Source organism: Pseudorca crassidens, chromosome 6, assembly GCF_039906515.1.
Source record: "Pseudorca crassidens isolate mPseCra1 chromosome 6, mPseCra1.hap1, whole genome shotgun sequence".
Taxonomy (NCBI): Eukaryota; Metazoa; Chordata; class Mammalia; order Artiodactyla; family Delphinidae; genus Pseudorca; species Pseudorca crassidens.
This window is the reverse complement of record NC_090301.1, coordinates 7,656,151-7,679,222: the sequence shown is the minus strand read 5'-3', so window position 1 is coordinate 7,679,222 and position 23,072 is coordinate 7,656,151. Positions and strand designations below refer to the sequence as shown.

Here is a 23,072-nt window from a genome sequence, read left to right as displayed (position 1 = left end):
AAGTGTGAGTGCTGCCTGGTGTGTGGGGCACCGGGGTGGCCAGGGTAGTGGGGTGCCCCTTGGACCCAGGACGGGGGACCTGGCCCGGGCTCCACCCGTCACAGCTGAGCTGGGGTTACCACCCTTGGGAGCCTTTCCGGCAGTTCCAGGATGATTCACAGAGCTGGCCGCGTGGCAGATTGATGCCAGCGCCTCATTCTGGCTGATTAGAAACGGAATTAGTATGCAAGGCGGCAGGCTCACCCGTCACCGCGCCGCATGTAGCTGTGTCCATCCCCACCCCAGCACTTCCTCTCTGCCGGCTGCCGCCCCCCGTGGCCCCAGGACGGGGGCTTGGGCCCTGTGCCGCCCACCCCCACTTACAAGGCCGGAGCTCTGGGTGGCCCTGTCCACCTTCCTTAGTGGGGGCCAGCACCCCAGCATCTCCTGTCCCGATCCTGTGCCCTGGCAGCAGCAAGGGAACCTGGGGGCAGAGCGAGGCCTGGCCCTGCCCGAGGGGAGGGGCCCCCAGACCGGCCTTCCTGACCAGAGAGGGGCAGGTGTGCTCCTGGTGGCCCTGGCCTGGCCCAGTCGACTGCCTGCTATCTGCCTGAGCACCAAATGATCCTTGGGGACCCAGGGGCAGAGGTGGGAGGCCATCGCACTCGGCTCTCTCCCCGGCTGGTTTGACCTAAGCCTGTGCTTCTAGTTTCCCCAGCAGACTAGAGAAACACAGGTTGGCTTCCCCAGGAGCCGCCAGAAACTAGGGTTAAAACCCCATGGGGACCAAGGTCCCAGTTCCACCAGGCTGATTCCTGGGGTGTTGGTATTAACAAGCTCACTTGATCTGATTTCAGTGAATTTTCTTCAAAGGAAACTTCAGTGGAGCACCTTGTAGGAGGGCTTCGCCATGGCTGGAGTGGTGACGGGGCCTGGCTGCCTTGGTCTCGGCCACTGGCCGGCCGTGGCTCACATCCCCCCAGCGCTGGGCCGGGTGCCAGAGGGGGACAAAAGAGACATCACTGTGCCCGCCCTGAGTTCCCTTCTCTCCTCCTCCAGCACCTTGACCAGCTTTCGGTCTGTCCATCCTGCCACCCCCAAGACATCCCAGAGGCCACCGTTCCCTCTCTGCTCCTGCCCCAGAGCCTTCTAGAACCAGCTATCTGGAAGGGAAATGGTGAGGGTCCAGTGGTTTGGTATTTGGATGAAGAGGTTTCTGGGTGCTTCTGCAGCCTGGGCAGCCAGGCATCCCGGCCCTGCCCTCATCCTCTTACCTGCCCGCCCCTGGAGGAGCAGAGCCCCTCTCTCCTCGCGCTGTCCCCCAGGGCCTCCCGTGGAGCCTGGGAGCTGAGGGCAGAGCAGAGCCCCGCGGAGGGGCGCCCTCAGGATGGTGTTGGGCCAGCGTGCTGGGCCCTCTCTCGGGCAGCATGGACGCAGGCTGGACACCCTTCCTCACGGCCCCAGCGCCCCAGACTGTGGTAAATCGTAGCCAGCTTGGTCAGCAGGGAAGACCGTTGCTGCCTGGACTTGCTGGGGAAGCAGAGGCTGGCCTCGCCCTGATGGCCCTAGAGCTGGGGGACGCATAGCAGCCCCGGCACCTCCACCCCATTTGACAGAAGGAGGAACTGCGCCAGAAAGGAGGTAGGTCTCTGGCCAAAGTGACACAGCCAGACTCTGCCCAGCCAGGTCCAGGGTTCAGGCATTTGCCCTCCCCCAGACGCCCTGCCTGTGGGCTCAGAGCAAATGGCCCGGCGCTCTACCCCACAACGTCAGCTGCGCCCTTCATCTGCATCTACTCACTCAGCAGGTGTCCTTGACACCACCCACGCGCAGGGCACTGGCCTGCACGCGTCCATGGTCCAATGAGGGAGACAGCCCCCTATGGCCCCTCGCTCGGGACTGTTGATAAAGGGGGTGATGAGACCCAAATCTCGTCAAAAAGGAAGCCGTGGTAGTTCCTCCAGCTGTCCCAGAGCACCTGCACGTGTCCTCAAGGAGCCGCCTCCGGTCGCCATGGGGGAGGGAGACGTAGATGCAAATGATGTCACTGCAGGACAAGGTTCTAGCGAAGTTCAGAGGCTGGGGTGTGTGTTCCCAGCCGTGAAGGGTGGGTGCTCAGAAGAAGAAAGTCCGCGCAGCCGGCCCACGTGGGCGAAGAAACTGAGGTTCGGAGATCCCTGACATGAGCCGTGAAGGGTGGAGGTCACTAGGATCAGAGGGTGCCCAGAGGACGGGCAGGGAGGTGCTGGCGAGGTAGGAACGGGGTAGATCCCCACTGGCCCTTATGGCAGCCAGAGAGCACGCCCTGTGTGCTGTGGGCCATCAGAGCCCCGGGAGGCTTCTCATCAGGGCCGGGAGGCGATATGACCTTTGTCCTTCACTCATTGATCAACAGCAGTGAGTGCCTTTGATGTGCCGTGTCCTCTGGGAGCTTATGGTCAGGAGGGGAAGTCGCCTTTCTAGTGTGGCAGGTGGTGGGGACCGTGTTGATGGCAGCGGGGGAAAAGCAGTGCTGAGGAGGGGGCGTAGGTGGCAGAGACGTCCAAGAACCGCCCGGGGCTACTTGTGGGCACGGCCCCAAGGCAGGAGTGGGCTTGGTCGGTGAACGGGGCCAAAGGGCCTCTGGGGTTGTTTTCCCAGGGGGCCTGTCTCTTTATGGGACCTGCTGCCCAGCTTCCAGCCCATCCCTCCCACCTGCATGGGTCCCCAGGAGCCACCATTCTGTACCACGACATCTCTGATGGGACCCGGGGTGGGCACCTGGCCCATTCTTTCCTGGGGTCTATCCTAACTAAAATTGGGAGAGGGTGTCACTGTCTCCCCAGGATGGTAGTCTGCAAGACATAGAAGCTCATGTTTCCGAAAGTCACCGTGAAGGAAACAGCGTACACCAGGAGGAAGGGAAGCGGCCTCAGAGAAGGGGGACGGAGCGCCTCGGAGGCACCGGGTTTCCCGCAGCCCAGGAGACCCAGAGGCACCTCCGTGTGGTGGGCTTTTCTGCCTTGTGGTAGTTCACGTACCATGAGGAGCCTTTCCATCAATTCCCTTCCCCCTAAAGCTACTTCACACTTGGTTTCTTTCCTTTGCAACCAAGATAGGAGTCTTCCTGAAGCCTCAGGATGTTACCAAAGGGATCTTGGAGACCCTCCCCCAGCAGTCAGCAAAGCCCATCTACTGACATTGGTTGTGGTAAAGTGTTTTTCAGGTGCCAACCAAGGAGAAAGGGCAACTCATGCTCAAAAGACCCAAGCTCCCTGATGGCTTTCAGGGAAGGGGTTTTAAAGGCAGCAATATAGGGTGAGGGTTTGGAGGTACATGAGCAGATTGTGGACTTTCTTCTGATTGGTTGGTGGTCCGGGTGCTATTTCGGGAATCTTAAGCATCAACCTTCTGGTTCCAGCCAGTCTGGGGTCTAAGTGCCTGTGGTCAGTATGTAGTTACCATCCTCCACCTGGGTGGGAGGGTCTTCATTCCTGCAGGACACCTCAAAGATTTGTGTCAGATTGTTATGTATAATCCTTGAGAAGGAACTAGACGTCCTGTGACTCTATTGTCTAAGCTATTCTTACTTTTCTTGCTTGAGGGCTTTCCTCTGTTTCTGCATTCCCTCACTTCTCTAATTAGTAACCACTTGTGTCTGTTCTTTGGAACTCAGGGAAGGCCTAGGAGACTTTATTCCTACAAACAAGAGATGGGGGACACAGCGGGGCTTTTGTACCCAGAAAGGCCTCGTGGGTCCTGCTCAGTTTCAGTTCCCCCTTTTCTTTGATCCTCCTCAATCCTGAGGGGAACAGGGACAGGACGAGAAAGGGAATAAAGTTTTGGATAGAGACGTTCATCATAAACTCGGCAGCGGAACTCAGTTTTAGGGGGACTTGGTTTCAAGGACCCTACCTGTTCTGGCCCCTTGTCCTGTCCAGCCACCCCGACTAAAGTGTCCCAGAGTAAACACAAGGTGTTCCCTTCAAGCCCTGCCCAAATTGCAAGTTTGTGATCAAAGAAAGTATTGTTGTTTAAGTCTGTTTGGGGATGGTTCATTACACAACCATAAAATGCAGAATACCAACAAGAATATAGCAATAAATATAGCTGAAAAATGAAGAAGTATGTGATTTAGAAACAACGGTAAATATCAAAATTAAAATCTAAGAGGGGGAAAATGGTTGCCTCGGAGATGGGAAACTGCAGTGAGGGAGACAGGAACCTGCTGTTTTGTTTTATTGTAACAAACCTTATGGATCTATTTGGTACTTTAAACTACATTAATGTATAACTTGGATAAAAATCAAAACTAAAAACAAAATTTTTTTCCCTTTTTCTCTTTCTTTTTGCTTAGCAGGAGTGGATCTACAATTGGTTTAAAAGGCTTCTTGTGCACTCAGCAATGGGTGTATCAAACAGTCCATTATTCCAGCAACTAAGATAAAATTCCTGCTGACACGACCTGATATTCCCACTCAGCTAAAACGCTGCCTAAGGTTTTTTACTTAAAGACTCGGGTAACAGTCTTGGGGGTGACGAGTCCCGGTTGCCTCAGTGGAGCCCCTAAGGGGCCTTGTTTATTCTGTGTCTGAGCCCAGGTTTGGGCGTCCAGGGTGAGGTCCCAGCCAGGCAGGAAGCAGCCTGCAGGTGAGGCTGACGGCCCAGCTGTGGCGGCTCCGCAGAAGAGCTGAGCCTCAGGCCCTTCCTGGAGGAGTTCCTGGGTCTGAATCCCGGATTCCAGGGTTATTTGGAGTTGGGGGGTGTGGGTTAGGTGTTGAAGCAGATTAAAGATTTGAGGCCTGGTGAATGGAAGGAGGAAGATGCCTTTCACAACAGAGAAGGCTCTGGAGATGGAGGAGGGTGTCTTCAGCACCTGCACATAACTTAGTATGGCAGGATAATCTCTTTGAACCTTGTCTTTTTATGGGTTTTTGTGGTTTGGGGATTTTTAATATGTAGGAAACCACTTTAGGGGGGAAATACATTTAAATATTTCACTTTTTAAAGTTATTATTTATTTATTTATTTGGCCACACCATGCAGCATGTGGGATCTTAGTTTCCCGACCAGGGATCATACCTGTGCCCCCTGAAGTGGAAGTGCTGAGTCTTAACCACTGGACCGCCAGGGAAGTGCCTTAAAAAGTTATCTTACTTAACCAGGTTCATGAATTGCATTGATTCTTTAACGTTCTTGAATTGAACCTTGCTCAGTTCTGGAAAGCCGTCAGCCAAATACTGAAAAAGCAACAGAAACAAGTGCAAAATAGAACATGAAACAGAAGCTCTCCTTTAGCACATTTTACCTTAATAGATTTTCAAACGACACAAGGTACTGTTGGAATAAAATTGTCCTCCTCGTTCTTATGATACAAAATAAACGTGAAATTATTTTCACTCCTGAGTTACAGGAGGCTCTTGACTTTATTTTTTTTTCTGGCTGCCCCTCGCAGCTTGTGGGATCTTAGTTCCTCGACCAGGGATTCCAACTACTGGACCGCCAGGGAATTCCCTGGGAAGCTCTTGACTTTCTTAGGCTTTCATTTCCACACATTACATATTGATGCCCAAACCACCTTTCGGCGTGGGAGTTGTCTTTCATATGCAACAGCTACTACCATACTACCACCCCAGAGCAGAGGCCTGGCCTCTGCCAGCTGCCTGGCTGAGCCTCCCTTCTGCCCAGGGCTCTGGTGTACCCCAGCCTCTGACAGGCTGAGCCAGAGCTCAGTACTGCATACGGGGCTCCACAGTCATTGAGAGTCCTCCCCGGGAACTGTGTGAGAGCGGGGGCTGGACTGTCTCTTGCCTTGGTGGTAGAGCGGCCCCCTTTCCTCTCCCCACCCCAGGCACCTGACCCAAGTTCCCCTGTGGAAGGGAAGTGCCTGGATGTCCCCCCCTGGTAGCTGGAATGGGTCAGAGGGAAGCAGTCTACACGGACCTTGATTAGGAAATATTGTAAAATATTTGTTTTCTGGAAATGAGCTGCTTTAATATTTGACCATTTGTTTGGCTTTCCAACACTCAGCTTGCAAACATGCCTTAAGGATATTAAGTCCTGCCTTAAGGTTAGGGTTTCAGCCCTACCCCACCTCCAGAATTACCTCTGCACCAGGCCCCTATACTAACAGCCCTGTGACACAGGTACTATTATTTTTCCCATTTTGCAGATGAAGGAATTAAGACTTGAAGAGGTTAGGTACCGGAGAATACCCATAATAAGTGGTGGGAATTGAATGAGCCCAGGCCCAAAATCTACTGATTTCTTTCAATCAACATTTCTCAAAGCTAAAGCTTTTCATATATCACCTTCCCCCCCCCCCACCCCACCCTACGTAGCTTGCGGGATCTTAGTTCCCTGACCAGGGATCAAACCTGGGCCCCGGCAGTGAAAGTGCCAAGTCCTAACCCCTGGACCACCAGGGAATTCCTCGTGTATCACCTTAATGAGTGTTTGCCATGGCCACAAGCTTACTTGTACGGAGGCAGGAGATAGATGGGCTCCAGGCTAGGCGTTTACAAATGGCCTCCTGTTTACATTTCTTGAGGTGAGAAAAAGATGGGCTTCAGGCCGGACACTTGCAACTAGCTTCCTGTTTGCATTTCCTGAGACAGGAGATAGGTGGGCTCCAGGATAGATATTTACAGCCAGCCTCCTGTTTGCACTTTGAAATAGAAATAAGAACAGAAAGAGGGTAAATAGCCCGCTTTGTCTCCTGTGGACACTTTGAGATAACAGTTGTGGCAGGAACAGAGAGGGGCTAAACCCTATTTGAGTAAAGATCAAGAGGTCATGTATTTCCCATCCTTGGGGCAAGGGAGACATTGCACACGCGCAGAAACGCTCCTTGGGCAGAAAGGAGGGGGCACCACCCCATAATATGGGATGCCAAGGCCGTCCCGTAGGCCTCTGGGCTGGAATCCATCTTGGGAAAAAGTTGCGCATGAGTGTTGGGGAGTGTCCCAGCGCAGGTCAGGTGTGGAAAAGAAACCAGATAATTGGCCAAAGGTAAACATAGACCTGGAAGAACTGCCCTGTATAAATGACTTAACCGCCTCCTTCCTGCGCTCCTGTTAGGGAGGACGCCCACACCCTTGCCCTCCGGGTGTGCATCTCTGCCTTGCTTCTGTCTTAACAAAGTTTCTCTGTATGCTCTCCCACTCGTTGTGCTGTTGTGCTGTGTCTCTAATAATAAACTTTGTACCTGTTTTTTACAGTTTTGGCCTCCTTGAGAAATGCATTTTGCACTGGGGGCAAGGGCCAGGGAAAATTTGCCTCTAGCCACTGGCCTAGCGGCTAGGATTCCTGGATTTCATCCAGGCTACCCAGGTTCAATTCCTGAGCAGGGAACTAAGATCTCACTTCAAGCCACCACTCACTGCTGCCTCTCCAAGATCAGTACTATTGTTTTGTTTTATTTATTTATTTATTTATTTTTGGCTGCGTTGGGTCTTCGTTGCTGCACGCGGGCTTTCTCTAGTTGCGGTGAGCGGGGGCTACTCTTAGTTGCGGTGCGCAGGCTTCTCATTGCAGTGGCTTCTCTTGTTGTGGAGCACGGGCTCTAGGTGCGCAGGCTCAGTATTGTGGCTCACTGGCTTAGTTCCTCTGTGGCATGTGGGATCTTCCCGGACCAGGGCTCAAACCCGTGTCCGCTGCATTGGCAGGCGGATACTTAACCACTCTGCAACCAGGGAAGCCCAGCAGGCAGATTCTTAACCACTGCGCCACCAGGGAAGCCCCAGTACTGTTGTTTATTTAATTTTTTAAATACATTTTTTTCTTTTTTTTTAATTGAAGTATAGTTGATTTACAATGTTGTGTTAGGTTCAGGTGTAAAGCAAAGTGATTCAGTTATATATATGTATTATATATATTACATTTTACATAAATATATGTATATATTCTTTTCAGATTCATTTTCCTTATAGGTTATTATAAGATATTGAATATAGTTCCCTGTGCTATACAGTAAGTCCTTGTTGTTATCTGTTTTATATATAGTAGTGTATATGTCTTAATCCCAAACTCCTAATTTATCCCTCCCCTCACTTTCCCCTTTGGTAACTGTAAGTTCATTTTCTATGTCTGTGAATCTACTGTTCTTTTGTAAGTAAATTCATTTGTATCTTTTTTTAGATTCTACATATAAGTGATATCATATGATATTTGTCTTTGTCTGACTTACTTCACTTAGTATGATAATCTCTAGGTCCATCCATGTTGCTGCAAATGGCATTATTTCATTCTTTTTTACGGCTGAGTGATATTCCATCGTATATATGTACCACATCTTCTTTATCCATTCATTTGTTGATGGATATTTAGGTTGCTTCCATGTCTTGGCTGTTGTAAATAATGCTGCTATGAACACTGGGGTGTTGGGACTTCCCTGGTGACACAGTGGTTAAGAGTCCACCTGCCAATGCAGAGGACACGGGTTCAAGCCCTGGTCCAGGAAGATCCCACATGCCACAGAGCAACTAAGCCCATGGCCACAACTACCGAGCCTGCACTCTAGAGTCTGCGAGCCACAACTACTGAGCCTGTGTGCCACAACTACTGAAACCCGCATGTTACAACTACTGAAGCCTGTGCTCTGCAACAAGAGAAGCCACTGCAATGAGAAGCCCGCACAACACAACGAAGAGTGGCCCCCGCTCACCGCAACTAGAGAAAGATGAAGCAACGAAGACCCAACGCAGCCAAAGAAAAATAAAAATAAAATACATATATATATAATTCTGTCTTCTAAAAATAAAATAACCACCACCCAAATCAGGAAATGGAATGTGGCCTTCGTCCTCCCCACCCCATCCCATCCCCTTTCTCCTACACAACCTATCCCTTCCTTCCCCACCAAAGGGAACCACTGAATTTTCTGAAAATCATTTTCTTATTCTGATTTTATCTGCAATATGGTTTAGTTTTGACTTGTCAATTTAAAGAAAAAAATAACCAAAGAGTTATGAGTTTAGTGTTAACTCAAGGACATTACTGAGGACTATAGCCTGGGAAACAGTGTCTCAGATTGCTCTGAGGAACTGCTCTGCAGAGGTGGAGGAGGTGCCAACATATATATGATTTTTTTGACTATGAAAAAACATAGTCAAGCACACATCTCAGTAAAAGAGTAGTGCTGACCAGGAAGAACAGATATCTCAATGATTTTAGTGCTTTTCTATGTATGGCTCTTTGGAATTATTCCTGAGGTATGCTTCTCAACTGTCTAGGGACTCATTTATCCAAAGCACAGAATGCCTCATCCTGTTTTTTCCACCATGAACTCCCCTCAGGGCACACTGTTGGTGGGCGACTGCAGTGGGTTTCAGTTTAACCTTTGGTATAGCTGGATGGTGAAGGACACTCTGTTCCTTTTTTTTGTTGTTGTTACAGTCTACCCCCTTTTTGGTCATAAGTTCAACCAAGGTTTGAGAGGCATTTCATGACCAATTTGTCCCATGGTTCTAGGAAGTGTCATTCCTAGGTCAAGTGAGGATTCCATTGGTAGGCCATTCATGTGCTATATCTGGATTAGACCCTGTTAATAACCTAAAACCTCTCTGGATCATCTATCTTACTAGTCTATTATGATCCAGGAAATGTTTCTCCCTTGTTGCTTCTTCCCATATCTAGAGTTATACTACTACAATTAATATTCTAGAGAGCTACATATGTGACTAATTGTCTCAAGGCATTTAGTCATCAGAGAACTGGTTATCCATCAGGTAATACAAGAAACAAGAATCATAAAATGGGCAAGATATAAGTAATATAGCTAGCTAGTACCGTTAGCAAGGTCATAGTACAGCAGCTAGAGAGAGAAGAAGGGAGGATTTACTACTTGCAGCAACTAGGGAGAACGCCGGCGATCTTCCCAAAGCAGTTTCTTCCGGAAAAGCAAAAGTGGGGAATTTTTAAGCTAAAGGTACATGTGTGTTCATGCAGGGGGCTTGGGCAGTGGACAGAGTTCAAGCTTCAGTTGATTGAAGTCATGAGGGTCAGAAAAGGCAACATCGTCAACCCTTAGGTTCCTGTTTATCTGGTGGTTGAGCACCCTACGGGGGAGGGTTTAAATTCTGCAAAACAGCTCAAGACAGTTAGGCTAATTCCTACCATTGAAATAGAACTGGGAGTCTTTACACCTGATTCATTATCTTTGCAGTTGTTACTTCTCTTGTCTGATAAGTTCGCCCTTAAGACCATTATTACTGAGACCTGTTCAAGGGAACACGTTGTGGCCAGCCTTAGAACACAAAATGGCTTAGGCCAGAAAATGGCTTCCTTATGTCAAGAAAGTCTTTCCAGTTCTCTTTCTCCAGGGACTTCTACCCAAGCTGGTTACACCATCCACAGGTAGAGACATAGCTGTAACATACCTATGACAAACAGATAACCAGAGATCTCATAGCTTCATTTTAAAACTTAGTCATGAACCAGGTATTACACTATAAAACTTACTAGTTTATAAATACCAGTTGGAATAAGTTATCTGCTCAAGTGGCTAAGGCTTTTTACTATTTGCAGAAAACATTTTAAGATTTGTATTCGTCCTTGACAAATCCTTAAAGAGGCTGTGAATTAGATTTTAGATGAGAGAGCCTTTTCAGCAGTTTGAGTTTTAAAAGACTTCTTTTCCCTTTCTTCTCCTTTGGTTTCAGATTCTACCTGATAGAGTTAACTGGGCTCAGTCTCAGGCCATTATGGGCTGTATTTACATTTCTGATTTGTAGAGATTTGTAAGACAAGGACAGTTGCTTTTCATTCCCAAAGGAACTGGGTTGCCACCTAAATGATATCAAAAGATTGATTTGTCCAACTACATTTTCTTTAATTTGCTCCTTTATATCAGTTAGAATATTTCCAACTAAACTGGAAATCAAAAGATTTCTATAGGGGCTTCCCTGATGGCGCAGTAGTTAAGAATCCGCCTACCAATTCAGGGGACACAGGTTTGAGCCCTGGTCCGGGAAGATCCCACATGCCGTGGAGCATCGAAGCCCGTGCACCACAACTACTGAGCCTGCGCTCTAGAGCCCGCGAGCCACAACTACTGAAGCCCGTACGCCTAGAGCCTGTGCTCTGCAATGAGAAGCCCACGCACCGCAACGAAGAGTAGCCCCCGCTCACTGCAACTAGAGAAAGCCCGCACACAGCGACAAACACCCAACGCAGCCAAAAACAACTAAGTAAAGTAAATAATTTAAAAATTTTTTAAAAAAGATTTCTATATTCTAGATCTTTAGGATTCAATGTACCATGCTTTGAAAAGTTTGCGCAAGGCATTCAACAAAGGCCCTCTTTCAAGTCTGGACTTCTGGTCAAAGTCAGACCAATTCACCCTAGGGGCAAAAAAAAGTCTCCATCATTGCTTTTATTAGCCCCCAGTTTTTACCTCATACTGTATGGGCTCAGGTAATCCTAGTGATTTTCTTAAGTATTTTGAATTAACATTGCCTAAGAGGCAGATGTATATGCCCTGTCTTTTTTTATAAATTTATTTATTTATTTATTTTTGGCAACGTTGGGTTTTCGCTGCTGCACACGGGCTTTCTCTAGTTGCGGCGAGCGGGGGCTACTCTTCTTTGTGGTGCGCGGGCTTCTCATTGCAGTGGCTCCTTTTGTTGCGGAGCACGGGCTCTAGAGAGCAGGCTCAGTAGTTGTGGCACAGGGGCTTCGTTGCTCCGCGGCATGTGGGATCTTCCCGGACCAGGGCTCGAACCCGTGTCCCCTGCATTGGCAGGTGGATTCTTAACCACTGTGCCACCAGGGAAGCCTTGCCCTGTCTTATATACCAGGCAGAGGAAGCATTTCCCAATGAGACATATATCTATCCCCACGGTACAATCAGGAAAAGGAGAAGTAGCCATCTTACATAAAGCTTATTCAGATACACCACTTTTGTACAAACTTTCATCTCCCAAACAAGTCCACATTATTTACCCCAAGTAGAAAAATTTTAAAGGCTAGAAGAAAAATATTACACTTGAGATACCTGACCGGCAATCACTTGGGGCAACAGTTAGGCCAATTAATCAAGTCCAAGACTGACAAAAGGGGTCCCTTGGCTCGACCCCTCACTGGGGACCCCAAAGCCTTTTTTATGAGAATGGATAAAATAGCAGGGTGGCAGGGATAAAAAGGAGGGTTTCTGGGGCTCCTTGCAAAACAGAGACTTGTTGATGGAGTCCTAACGGAGGCTAAGGTTTAGGGTATAAGAGTTGATGGAATTGAGATGTGCTCTACTGGATGCCTTCTTTCGTGATTTGCATCTTTCATTCAGCGCTGTTGGTGAGAAGCAGTGAATCTGTTGCATGCAGTAAAAGTCTCATCACTTCCATTGCCGTCTGGTATTCCACGTATGACGATGCTGTGATTTTTTCCTGCCGATGCTATTTCCAACCTCTGGCTGCTTATTAAATGGTGCTACTTTAAATGTGTTGGCACGCACCTCCTGGGGCACATGTGCCACGGATTCTCCAGGACATTTACGCAGAGTAGAACTACCTCCGTCATGGGACAGGCATGTCCTCGTGTCACTGGGGAAGGCTTGTGTCTGCAGTGGACTCGGTTCCGTCTCCTCTTCTTCTCCAAGGCTCGCAGAGTTGGGCTTTTTGGTCTTTACCAGCCTGGGGTCTGTGATACCACCATGTGGTTTATGCTGCATCACTTGAACGCCTTTCCAATGTCTCCCTGTATGAGAAACCTGTCCAGTAGGGGCTGGAAAGGCAGCTAAGGCAGAGGCAGATGGGAGAGTGGCTGACAGAGCAAGGACAGCTGCAGAAGAGGGATTGGGGGAGGGGCTTTCTGAGAGGCACTGTTCAGAGGGAGCCAGCAAGGAGGGCAGGGACCAAGGAGAGGGCAGATTCTGAGGGCCAAGAACGGTGTCACACCATGTCCCAAAGTGCCTCTGCCACCTTCCTCTGCCAGTGACTCCCGACCTGCCTCTGCCCCAGCTCCGCCTCCTCCAGTGCCACCCCCTCCAGCAGCATCTTGGAGGCCGACCTCCTCAGCCCAGCATCCCCTCCTCTCTTTCCACCCTCTTCTAGCCCCTGAAGCACAGCCCAGCACCAATCCTGCGACCTCGTCTTGGAACTTACATCCAGACTTCTCTTCCGCCCAGATTCCACGGGAACCCACTTACCAGCTTGACTTCCTGCCCCTCTCCCAAGGGCGCCAGACACTCTGGTCAGGGGAGGCCCCTGGGCCCCAGCCCGTAAGGTCCACACTCTTCCTACTAACCAGCCCAGGGGACCTCAATTCTTCCCCGGGACGGTGTCCAGGAGCATGAGTGGGTTGAGGCATCCCGCACCCCCCTAGACAGGAGGCCCCACACCGGTTGGGTCTGCGGGGGCTCATCTGGGCCTCCAGGTCGCTGCTCAAGAGACTTTAAACTGAACCAAGTTGTCTCCTTTGAAGAACATGCAGCCGCCGAGCTGGTTTTTGTCTCTGAGACCCTCTCTGGCCAGCCTCTCTCAGAGAGCCCCACAGAGCCTCTGAGACCTCAGCCCCACCTCCTGACCTGCTTCCAAGGCAAGTATCATGAGCTCTCTCTACTAACAGTTGCCTCTGGGGCCTTCCTTTCAGCTTTGCCACGTCCCTCCAACCCCAAATGCCAAAACTGCTGCTGACCCTTCTGCAGGTGGAGAGATTCCCAGCACGAGGGCGAGCGTGATCCCTGGGGTTCCCGGATGAACCCCGATGTGCGCCCTCCAGCTCTGCTGAGTCCAGAACACATCTCTGCAGACATTTCCCCCGTGTGACCCTTGGGTGCCCTGGGGTTCGTGCTGTCTCTGTTTCCTTCCACAGGCCTCCCAGGACTGGCCCTTCCCGAGGCTGTTCTCCAGTCACTCGCATCTGCCCCTCGGGAAGTGCAGAGCCAGGTTCTGAAGCACGCAAACCATAGCCACAAAGAAAGGCGGCTTCCCCTCCCCCAACGCCAGTGCCTTCACCTTCCATGTGACCTCCGAGAACTCTGGGCGGCTGACTTCCACAGGACTCCTAAGGAGCCTGTGACCCAGGGGCCGCGACCTTGCTGCTCTCAGCTGAGCGCTCCTTTCTGAGCCATCAGAAAGCTCCGGGGCTGTGATGCGCCTAATTGCTATGTGAGCAATGCTGGCCTCCCTGTGACCAACTTTCCTGATGGCCCTTGCCTCAGGCATGCTGGGAGGAGGGATGGGTGGCTTCAGAAATGCATGGGCAGGCCTGTCCAGAGGCGAAGACCTCATCAGGAATCCCACACCAGCCAGGCGCTGCCACTCTGGCTGGACTAGGCTGAGATGACGTTCCCCAGCCCCAGGGCTCACCACGTGCCCTCCTACCTCCCTGCCAGATGCCCAGGTGGCCTCAGGAGGCTCGACACCTCCCTGATTCCATGTGGCCCCCAAAGAAAAGAAGGCAAAATAAAACTTGCGTTGGCTTCCCGCATCCCAGCACGAGTGGGGACGTTCATACCATCTCTACAGGATTGGTGGGAGGTGGAAATGAGAGCTGGGGACGAGGGCCCAGGGAGCACTTGCCCCTAGAGAGGGGGGCCTCCATTTCCCCAAAGTGCTGGGGGGGGGAGGTGTGGCCTATTGATGATCAACAGCCTTTCTGTTCCCAGCTGCCGCCCTGCTCTCCCCTGAGTGGAAGGACTGTCACTACAACTCCAGGGGACATCGTGAGACTGGGAGGGCAGGAGGCAGGCAGAAGGCATCCCCCATGGCTCGGCTGGTGCTGCAGTGGGCTCGGCATCACACCCCCCTGCCGCCCGCTGCCGGCAGTGCCTGCAGGGTCCACCATGCTGGGGGCTGGGACACAGCCCAGAGAGCCGAGGGTGGTAAGTGGAGACAACGGTGGAGGGTGCTGGGGCTCTAGATGGGGCCCCACAGGACAAGGCCTTCCTTCCCAGAGAACAGAGAGACCAGGACAAACATCCCCCAGAGAGCAGGCTCCATGCAGCTGGCCATCCCCTGGCCCGAGGTATCCGTAACCCCAGAGTGCAGGACTGGAGGTGTCATCTCTTACTCCAGAGCAGAAAGCTCCGCTGCCTGCTGCCTTGTCATCCCTGGGCTCCAGGGGACAATGTGTAAGAGCATCTCATCACAGTCAGGTGACTCAGGCCCAGAGGAGGGAGGCAGGGTGCCCTGGTGGGAACATGGACAAACATCCTTTGTTTACTGCAAGAGACACAGGGTTTGTATTTGGTCTCCGGTCCTGCCCAGGCACAGGACAAAATGCACACGAAACCAAGAGGGGTCATAGCTGATGATCACTTAATCTCATCATAAGAAAAGCATTAAAGCAAACTTTATACTCCACACCTATTAGCATGGTTAAAATTAAAAACAGTGACAACACCAAATGGTGGTGTGAATGCAGAGAAACTGTATCGCTCATACATTGCTGGTGGGAATGCAAAGTGGTGCGACCACTCTGCAGAACAATTAGGCAGGTCATTTCGGTTGGGGGGCCGCAAGGGAATGTGCTTTCTTAAACAAACAAACAAAAACACTAGACATGCAACAACGCTGTGACCCAGCACTTGCACTCCTGGGCACGCATCCCAGAGAAATGGAATGAAATGAAATGTTCACGCAAAAACCTGTCCGAGGAGATTCGTGGCAGCTTTATTCATAACAGCCAAACCTGGAATCAGCCTAGAGGTCCTTGCACATGAGAATGGTTAAACACGCTGCGGGGTCCACTCACCCCGGACACTGCTAAGCGGCACAAAGGAGTCAACAGCTGACCCTTGCTCGGGTGAATCTCCAGGGAAGTAGGCTGAGTGAAAAAGACCAGTCCCAAAGATTGTGTGGGGCTTCCCTGGTGGCGCAGTGGTTGAGAGTCCACCTGCCGATGCAGGGGACACGGGTTCGTGCCCTGGTCTGGGAAGATCCCACATGCTGCGGAGCGGCTGGGCCCGTGAGCCATGGCTGCTGAGCCTGCGCGTCCGGAGCCTGTGCTCTGCGACGGGAGAGGCCACAGCGGTGAGAGGCCTGCGTACCGCAAAAACAAAAAGAAAAAAAAGATTGTATGATTCCACTCATGTAACTTATTTGAAATGACAGGATTTTAGAAATACGGGACAGGGATTAGGGACAGAGGGTGGGGTGGCTGTAAAGGAGCAGGTGGGGTTGGAGCTGCTCAGCACCTTGACTGTGCTGGTGTTTACATGAACCCACGCATGTGATAAGATGGTACAGAACCTACACAATCACAGGTGTGCACGTGTAAAATGGGGGAATCTGAAGAGAAATGTGAAAATCTGTGAATTATAACACTGGAGAAGATTGGACGAAGCGTACAAGGGATCTCTATTATTTCCTAGAACCACAAGTGAATCTACAGTTATGTCAAAAATTCAAATTTAAAAAGGGGACTGGGAATTCACTGGACTAAAGATTAATCTTGGAGTAACAAAACTTTAACCTACGGCCTGGTCAAAGGAACCGATTCATTAATTAAGGGCCTGCCCAGGCGTTAGTCTCTCCTGACCTGTAGCCAAGAATTTTCCAAGCACAAGACTATGCAGGGGACAGAGGCAGCTATGGAGGCAACTCGCAGAGGCCAGGAAGGATGCCCCCTAACCCGGTGTGTCCTCTGAGAGCTAGAGTTTCACCTGGGTCAGCGTGGTGAGCGGGTGGAAGAGCAGGTCAAGGGAGGAGGAGAGGGCTTCCCCGGTGGCGCAGTGGTTGAGAATCCGCCTGCCAATGCAGGGGACACGGGTTCGAGCCCTGGTCCGGGAAGATCCCACGTGCCGCGGAGCAACTAAGCCCATGCGCCACAACTACTGAGCCCGTGAGCCACAACTACTGAAGCCTGCTCACCTAGAGCCTGTGCTCCGCAAGGAGAAGCCCGCGCACCGCAATGAAGAGTAGCCCCCGCTCGGCGCAACTAGAGAAAGCCCGCGCGCGGCAATGAAGACCCAACACAGCCAAAAATAAGTAAATCAAGTAAATAAATTAAAAAAAAAAAAAAAAAGGAGGAGGAGCCCAGAAGTTCTGCCTGAGGGGAGGGCACACTGGGGAGTGGGGCTGGGCAGGGGGATGCTGGGGGCCAGGGCACTTTGACTCAGGGGGTGAGGTGGCTGCGTGGGGAGGGGCTACTGCGGTCCACTGGGGTGGGTGGGGCTGGGAGGTACACGTTGTTTTCTTTGAAAAAAATTTCCTAATTGTGGTAAAAGACACGACATAAAAGTTCCCATCTTGACCACTTTTAAGTGTCCAGGTCAATAGTGTTAATCTATTCACATTGTCGGCCACAGGTCCCCAGAACTTTGTCATCTCGCAAACCTGAAAGTCTGCATCCATTACACAAGCCCCCTCCTCCCAGCTCCTGGCAGCCGCCATCCTACTTTCTATTTCTACGCGTCTGATAACTTGAGACACCTAGTGAAGTGGAATCACACAGTGTTTGTCTTTGGGGGACCGGTTTGTTTCACCGCGCATCATGTCCTCAAGGTTCATCCATGTTGTAGCAGGTGTCAGACTTCCCTTCCTCTTTAAGGCTGAATAATATTCCATTGTAGCTGTATCATGCTTTCTTCATCCACTCATCTGCTAGTGGACACTTGCCTGCACCTCTTGGCGACTGTGAGGGCTGCTGCTACAAACGTGGGTGACAAATACCTCTTCTAGATCCTGCTTTCAGTCCTTTGGGATATATACCCAGAAGTGGGATTGCCGGATTGGAGGAATGTTTTGAACCCAACCTGGGGCAACTGAAACCTCTTAGCTCCTTATCAGAAGCTACGCCTGTGAGTGTGCCTTGCCTGTGGGGAGAACAGACTCACCCCTGGCTTCCATACCTGTCCAAGGGAGCAGAGGTCAACTTCAGGTACAGGGCACTAGTCCCACCCCTGCCAGCCCTTTACAGGCACCTTCCACGCGCGCACACACACACACACACACACACACACACGCACACACACACACACACACACGACAACGCTGGCCCAGCCTAGCCCTCAGTAATTGGAGACACACACAAGGCCCCCACTCTGCTGTCACCCAGCTGCACCCTTTTCCACAGCAGGAGAACTTTAGGCCCAGGTTCCAGGGCCCCTCCTCTCCCGCCACCAGCCCCGTGCCCGCCCCACCTGCCCAGGCCAAGACTGGTGAGAAGCTGAGTGGGTGGCAGGGCAGCCAGACCACCCCACGTGTCTCTGTGCCTCAGGGCACCAGGAAGGCCAACCTCGGCCCCTGGCCTTGGCTGTGTGCCTCCAGTCGCATCTCCCTCAGCACCCAGGGCCAAACCAGGCCATGCTGACTTTCAGAAACTACTGACACATGAGGTGAATGAAGGAGAGATGGTTCTCCCACAGGACTTGGTGAGCAGAGAGATGGGAGTGGCCCCCATCAGGCCCTTGCAGATGTTCCTCAGGCAAAGGGCCTCTGCCCCCTAATCCCCACCCCACCCTGAAGAGCCAGCTGGGGACCATCCTGTGAGGGAAGGACCTGCTTCCATCAGGACCCCCGTGCACTCAGCCACACCCCTCCACTTCCCTCTGGCAACATGGCTTAAAGTCAAGGTCAGGACCAGGGACAGGGTGTGGCCGCCTCGGGCACTGGGCGGGACACAGAGCCTTTTACAGCCGGGATAAAGTCCTCCCTGATTTAAGCCCAAGCAGCTTGTACTGAAGCTGATACCCTGGTGTCCCAGCCTCGCCCGAGAGCCACGTCCCCAGCGTCCCAGCCTTGACGCCCTCCGCCATCGCACAGGCATGCAGGGGGCCTGGGTACCTCTGCTGCTAGGCCTGCGGCTCTCCCTTGGCTTCAGCCCAGGTAGTGAGGCGCCTCCCAGCCGCCCCCCGACACAGGGGGCTCCCCGAGGCTACCTGAGTCCACTCTCCCCTTGGCCAGTTGAAGAGGAAAACCCAGCCTTTTGGAACCGCCAGGCAGCCCAGGCCCTGGATGTTGCTAAGAAGCTGCAGCCCATCCAGACGGCTGCTAAGAATCTCATTCTCTTCCTGGGGGATGGTGAGTGCGCTAGGCCTGTCCATCCCAGCGCCCCACAGCCCTGGAGCCCTCGGCTGCCGGCAGACACAGCGTGGCCCTGGGGACTCAGGCCTGACACAAGGTGTACCTACAGGGATGGGGGTGCCCACGGTGACAGCCACTCGGATCCTAAAGGGGCAGATGAATGGCAAACTGGGAGCGGAGACGCCCCTGGCCATGGACCAGTTCCCGTACGTGGCTCTGTCCAAGGTAAGGGCTGAGTGGCCTCAGGGTGCTCTACACCAGAGGGGTGGGCGTGGGGCTAGGGAGCATGGCAGGAGGAAGGTCCCAGGAGGGCTGGGGCTGAGGTAGGGCCTGGGTACAGTGAGCATGGGCCCCAGGGCCTGGGTCAGGATCTGGGTGTACACCCGTGAGCAGAGCTGAAAGCATCTCTGCCCCCAGACATACAACGTGGACAGACAGGTGCCAGACAGCGCAGGCACGGCCACCGCCTACCTGTGCGGGGTCAAGGCCAACATGAAGACCATTGGTGTAAGTGCAGCTGCCCGGTACAACCAGTGCAGCACGGTACCTGGCAATGAGGTCACATCTGTGATGAGCCGGGCCAAGAAAGCAGGTAGGCTTGGGGCCAGCTTCGCCGGTAGGGACAGGCTCAGAGACCTCAGTGGCCCATCCTGACTTCTGCCACCCCCAGGGAAGTCAGTGGGAGTGGTGACCACTACGAGGGTGCAGCATGCGTCGCCAGCTGGCACCTATGCACACACGGTGAACCGTAACTGGTATTCGGACACGGACATGCCTGCCCAGGCGAAGAAGGAGGGCTGCCAGGACATCGCCATGCAGCTCGTCTACAACATGGACATAGATGTGAGACGTGAGGGGCAAGGGGCAAGGGGCGGGGCTGGGCGGGGGGGCGGGTCCCACACCCGCCACAATCCCAGGCCACCCACAGACCTGGCTGGGACGCTAGGGGCTGTCTGAGGAGGGAGCAAAGGGCCAGCCGGGCCCCGAACCCACTTACCCTAATCCCTGGCCCCAGGTGATCCTGGGTGGAGGCCGAAAGTACATGTTTCCTGAGGGGACCCCAGACCCTGAATACCCAGGCAACACCAGTGAGAACGGAATCCGGAAGGACCAGAGGAACCTGGTGCAGGAGTGGCAGGCCAAGCAGCAGGTGATGGGGGCTCGTGGGTGCGGGGGGTACAGCAGGGCAGGGGCTGCAGGGTGTCGGGCTATGGGCTGAGGCCTGGTCCTGCCCCTCCCAGGGTACCCAGTACGTGTGGAACCGCACTGCGCTCATTCAGGCATCTAAGGACCCCAGTGTAACACACCTCATGGGTAATGACCCCACCCCACTGTCCTCCCCCGGGATGGCTGCCTTTGGTCCTCCTTGCACCCTAACTTGCCGGTCACTACTGGTCCCCTTTCCCACAGGCCTCTTTGAGCCAGCAGACATGAAGTATGAGTTCCAGCGAGACCACACCAGGGACCCATCCCTGCAGGAGATGACGGAAGTAGCCCTGCGTGTGCTGAGCAGGAATCCCCGTGGCTTCTACCTCTTCGTGGAGGGTGAGTGGCAGCCCCTGATGAGCAGAGGAAGGAAGGGGGCAGTCAGGGCAGATTCGGCATCTCATACGTGACCTTCTTGCAGGAGGCCGCATTGACCACGGTCACCACGAAGGCATAGCTTACAGGGCGCTGACCGAGGCGGTCATGTTCGACAATGCCATTGCCAAGGCCAGCCAGCTCACTAGTGAAGCAGACACGCTGATCCTCGTCACCGCCGACCACTCCCATGTTTTCTCTTTCGGCGGCTACACACTGCGCGGAAGCTCCGTTTTCGGTAAGCCCAGGGAGCGGCGCGGGCGCTTTTCCGGAAGTTACATGGCAGACTTTGCTCTGAGCCAGTTTCCTCATCCGCCAAGTCGGGTAGTAAGAGCAACTGCCCTGCACGGCTCCGGCGAGGAGTGAGCCAGTGAACAGGCCAGACGTGGCCGGGCCCAGCACACAGGAGGCGCATGGAAGGCTGGGGCCAGCGTGCTCACCGGACCCCCTCCTCCCTGCACGGCTCCGGCGAGGAGTGAGCCAGTGAACAGGCCGGAAGTGGCCGGGCTCTGCACACAGGAGGCGCATGGAAGTCACCGGACCCCCTCCTCCCTGCAGGGCTGGGTTTTGACAAGGCCACTGACGGCAAGTCCTACACCTCCATCCTCTATGGCAACGGCCCGGGGTACGTGCCTCCTGGAGCCTCAAGGCCCGACGTCAACGAGACCAAAAGCAGTGAGTGCAGAGGGGGCTGCGTTGGGGGCGGGACCCCGGCCGGGAACTCACGGGAGGGGTCCCGCCTCCCCGCATGCCCTGAACTCCCACCCTCCGGTCAGGCGACCCCGCGTACCGGCAGCAGGCGGCCGTGCCCCTGAGGAGCGAGACCCACGGCGGCGAGGACGTGGCGGTGTTCGCGCGCGGCCCGCAGGCGCACCTGGTGCACGGCGTGCAGGAGCAGACCTTCGTGGCTCACGTCATGGCCTTCGCTGCCTGCGTGGAGCCCTACACCACCTACTGCCACCTGCAGCCCCCCGGCGGCCCCGCCGACGCCGCGCACCAGGCCGCCTGCCCGCCCTTGCTGGCGCTGCTGGTCTCGGCGCTGCTGCCGGTGCTGCTGGCGACTGGCCCGCACTGACCCACACCCGCCCCGGGCCTCAGGGGCTCCTGTTCCCGCGCAAGAGCCGCTAGCCCAGGCCACACCCGAGCTGCCACCTCGGAGTCCCCACCACGGCGTCCCATCCTGGCCACCGCCCCCGCGTCCCCCACCCGGCCCTCCGCCAGCCCCCCGCCCTTCACGGGCCCGGGCCACCCTGGAGGCTGAGGCCCTGATTTTCCTGTGACACCTATAGTCCTCCTCCCTGCCCCCAAGCTCGGTGGCCTAAGATTCTGTGCTGTGCAGCTGGGACCCCAGGAAAGGCGGGGGCTTGGACCACGCAGTCTCCACTTGGCACCCGTAGCCCTGCCTGCGGAGCAGGCAGGCACTCTCCCAGAGCTGTCCCTAGGCCCGCCTAGAACCCACGCCTCGCCTTTCCTGGAGACCCGAGGACTTAGGGGCCCCTGCGGAGGCGTGGCTTCCTGTCCTCCTGGAACCCACCCTGTAGGCACCTTGCTGGCCAAGGAGGCTGCTGGGACCAGGACAGCCAGGGGGCCCTCGACACAAAGTCCTCAGCCGCCCCTCCTGGGAACCCAGCGGTACCATTAGAAAGGAGACGGCGACCCAGGAAGGAGGCTTGTCCCACGTCACTCAGCTACCGTGATGGTGCCCCCCCCCACCCGCCCCGGTGCCCATTCCAGGCTGGGAGAGCCAAGGAGTAGCGGGGGAGCTATGGGTTCCGGGAGGGACAAAGCAATTGTCAAATAAACTGTTATACAGTGTGATGCCCGGAGTGATATGTTCTAGGCAGAAAACTCCTTAGCAAGTGGGGGCAGAGTGTGTGTCTGTGTGAGGGGTGCGGGGTGATTCACAGCAGCAGTCAGGGAGGGGCTGCCTGAGGAGCTGACGGCTGAACAAGGACCAAAGGAAGTGAGGGCTGGAGCGATGCAGAAGGACAGCGGTGCAGGGGCCCTCAGGCAGCAGCGGCAGGCGCCGGTGAGGCCAGAGGCAGGATCAGAGTTGGAGGGAGTGGGGCAGGTAAAGAAGGTAGAAGCTGAGGGGACAGGAGGGATGGGGGCGGGGTGCAGAGGGGGAGGGCATAACAGGACCTGACTCTTAGAAAATAGCCTGCTGGCTCCTGAGGGGAGAAAAGGCTCTTCTGTTGCTTTTTTTGTTGTCGCAGGTTGTGAGGCAGAGGTGGGAGCTGGGAAACCAGAGAGGAAGTGCAGACTCGTAACATTTCTGACCTCTGCCTGAGAACATGCCTGAGCACCCATTCCAGTGTGACTACACTCATTGAGTATCTATCCCCAAAGGGAACATTTCAGAGAATTTTATAAAGGTGAGGACAGCCATATTTTCTGATAAATTTTATAAAATTACAAATTTCTTTGTACATTTACAAAGTTGCAAGAAAGCATTTTGCTCTCACTAGAAATGTTAATATGACAGTATGCTCCTCTATTTACTAAAATTTTGATTTAACGCTGTAAAACATCGATTTGAAGGCCAGGCTCTCAGGGCAGTTTACTTCA

General features: G+C 53.6%; 1 protein-coding gene across 1 annotated transcript; it reads left to right on the top strand.

Moving 5' to 3' along the window:
- The first annotated feature begins 16,077 nt into the window (after window positions 1-16,077).
- Window positions 16,078-21,722, top strand: ALPI (alkaline phosphatase, intestinal). The gene is made up of 11 exons (XM_067739821.1): window positions 16,078-16,886; window positions 17,207-18,920; window positions 19,033-19,148; window positions 19,341-19,515; window positions 19,594-19,766; window positions 19,939-20,073; window positions 20,165-20,237; window positions 20,334-20,468; window positions 20,551-20,742; window positions 21,063-21,179; window positions 21,281-21,722. The coding sequence occupies exons 2-11, from the start codon at window positions 18,665-18,667 to the stop codon at window positions 21,577-21,579; spliced, it is 1,671 nt and encodes a 556-aa protein (XP_067595922.1). The 5' UTR covers window positions 16,078-16,886; window positions 17,207-18,664; the 3' UTR covers window positions 21,580-21,722.
- Window positions 21,723-23,072: the final 1,350 nt, after the last annotated feature.

Coding starts and splice junctions, on each gene's coding strand:
- ALPI (XM_067739821.1), top strand. CDS start 18,665: ATGCAGGGGGCCTGGGTACCTCTGCTGCTAGGCCTGCGGCTCTCCCTT. Junction 19,516..19,593: donor GAGCCGGGCCAAGAAAGCAG/GTAGGCTTGGGG, acceptor TGCCACCCCCAG/GGAAGTCAGTGGGAGTGGTG. Junction 20,743..21,062: donor GCGCGGAAGCTCCGTTTTCG/GTAAGCCCAGGG, acceptor TCCTCCCTGCAG/GGCTGGGTTTTGACAAGGCC.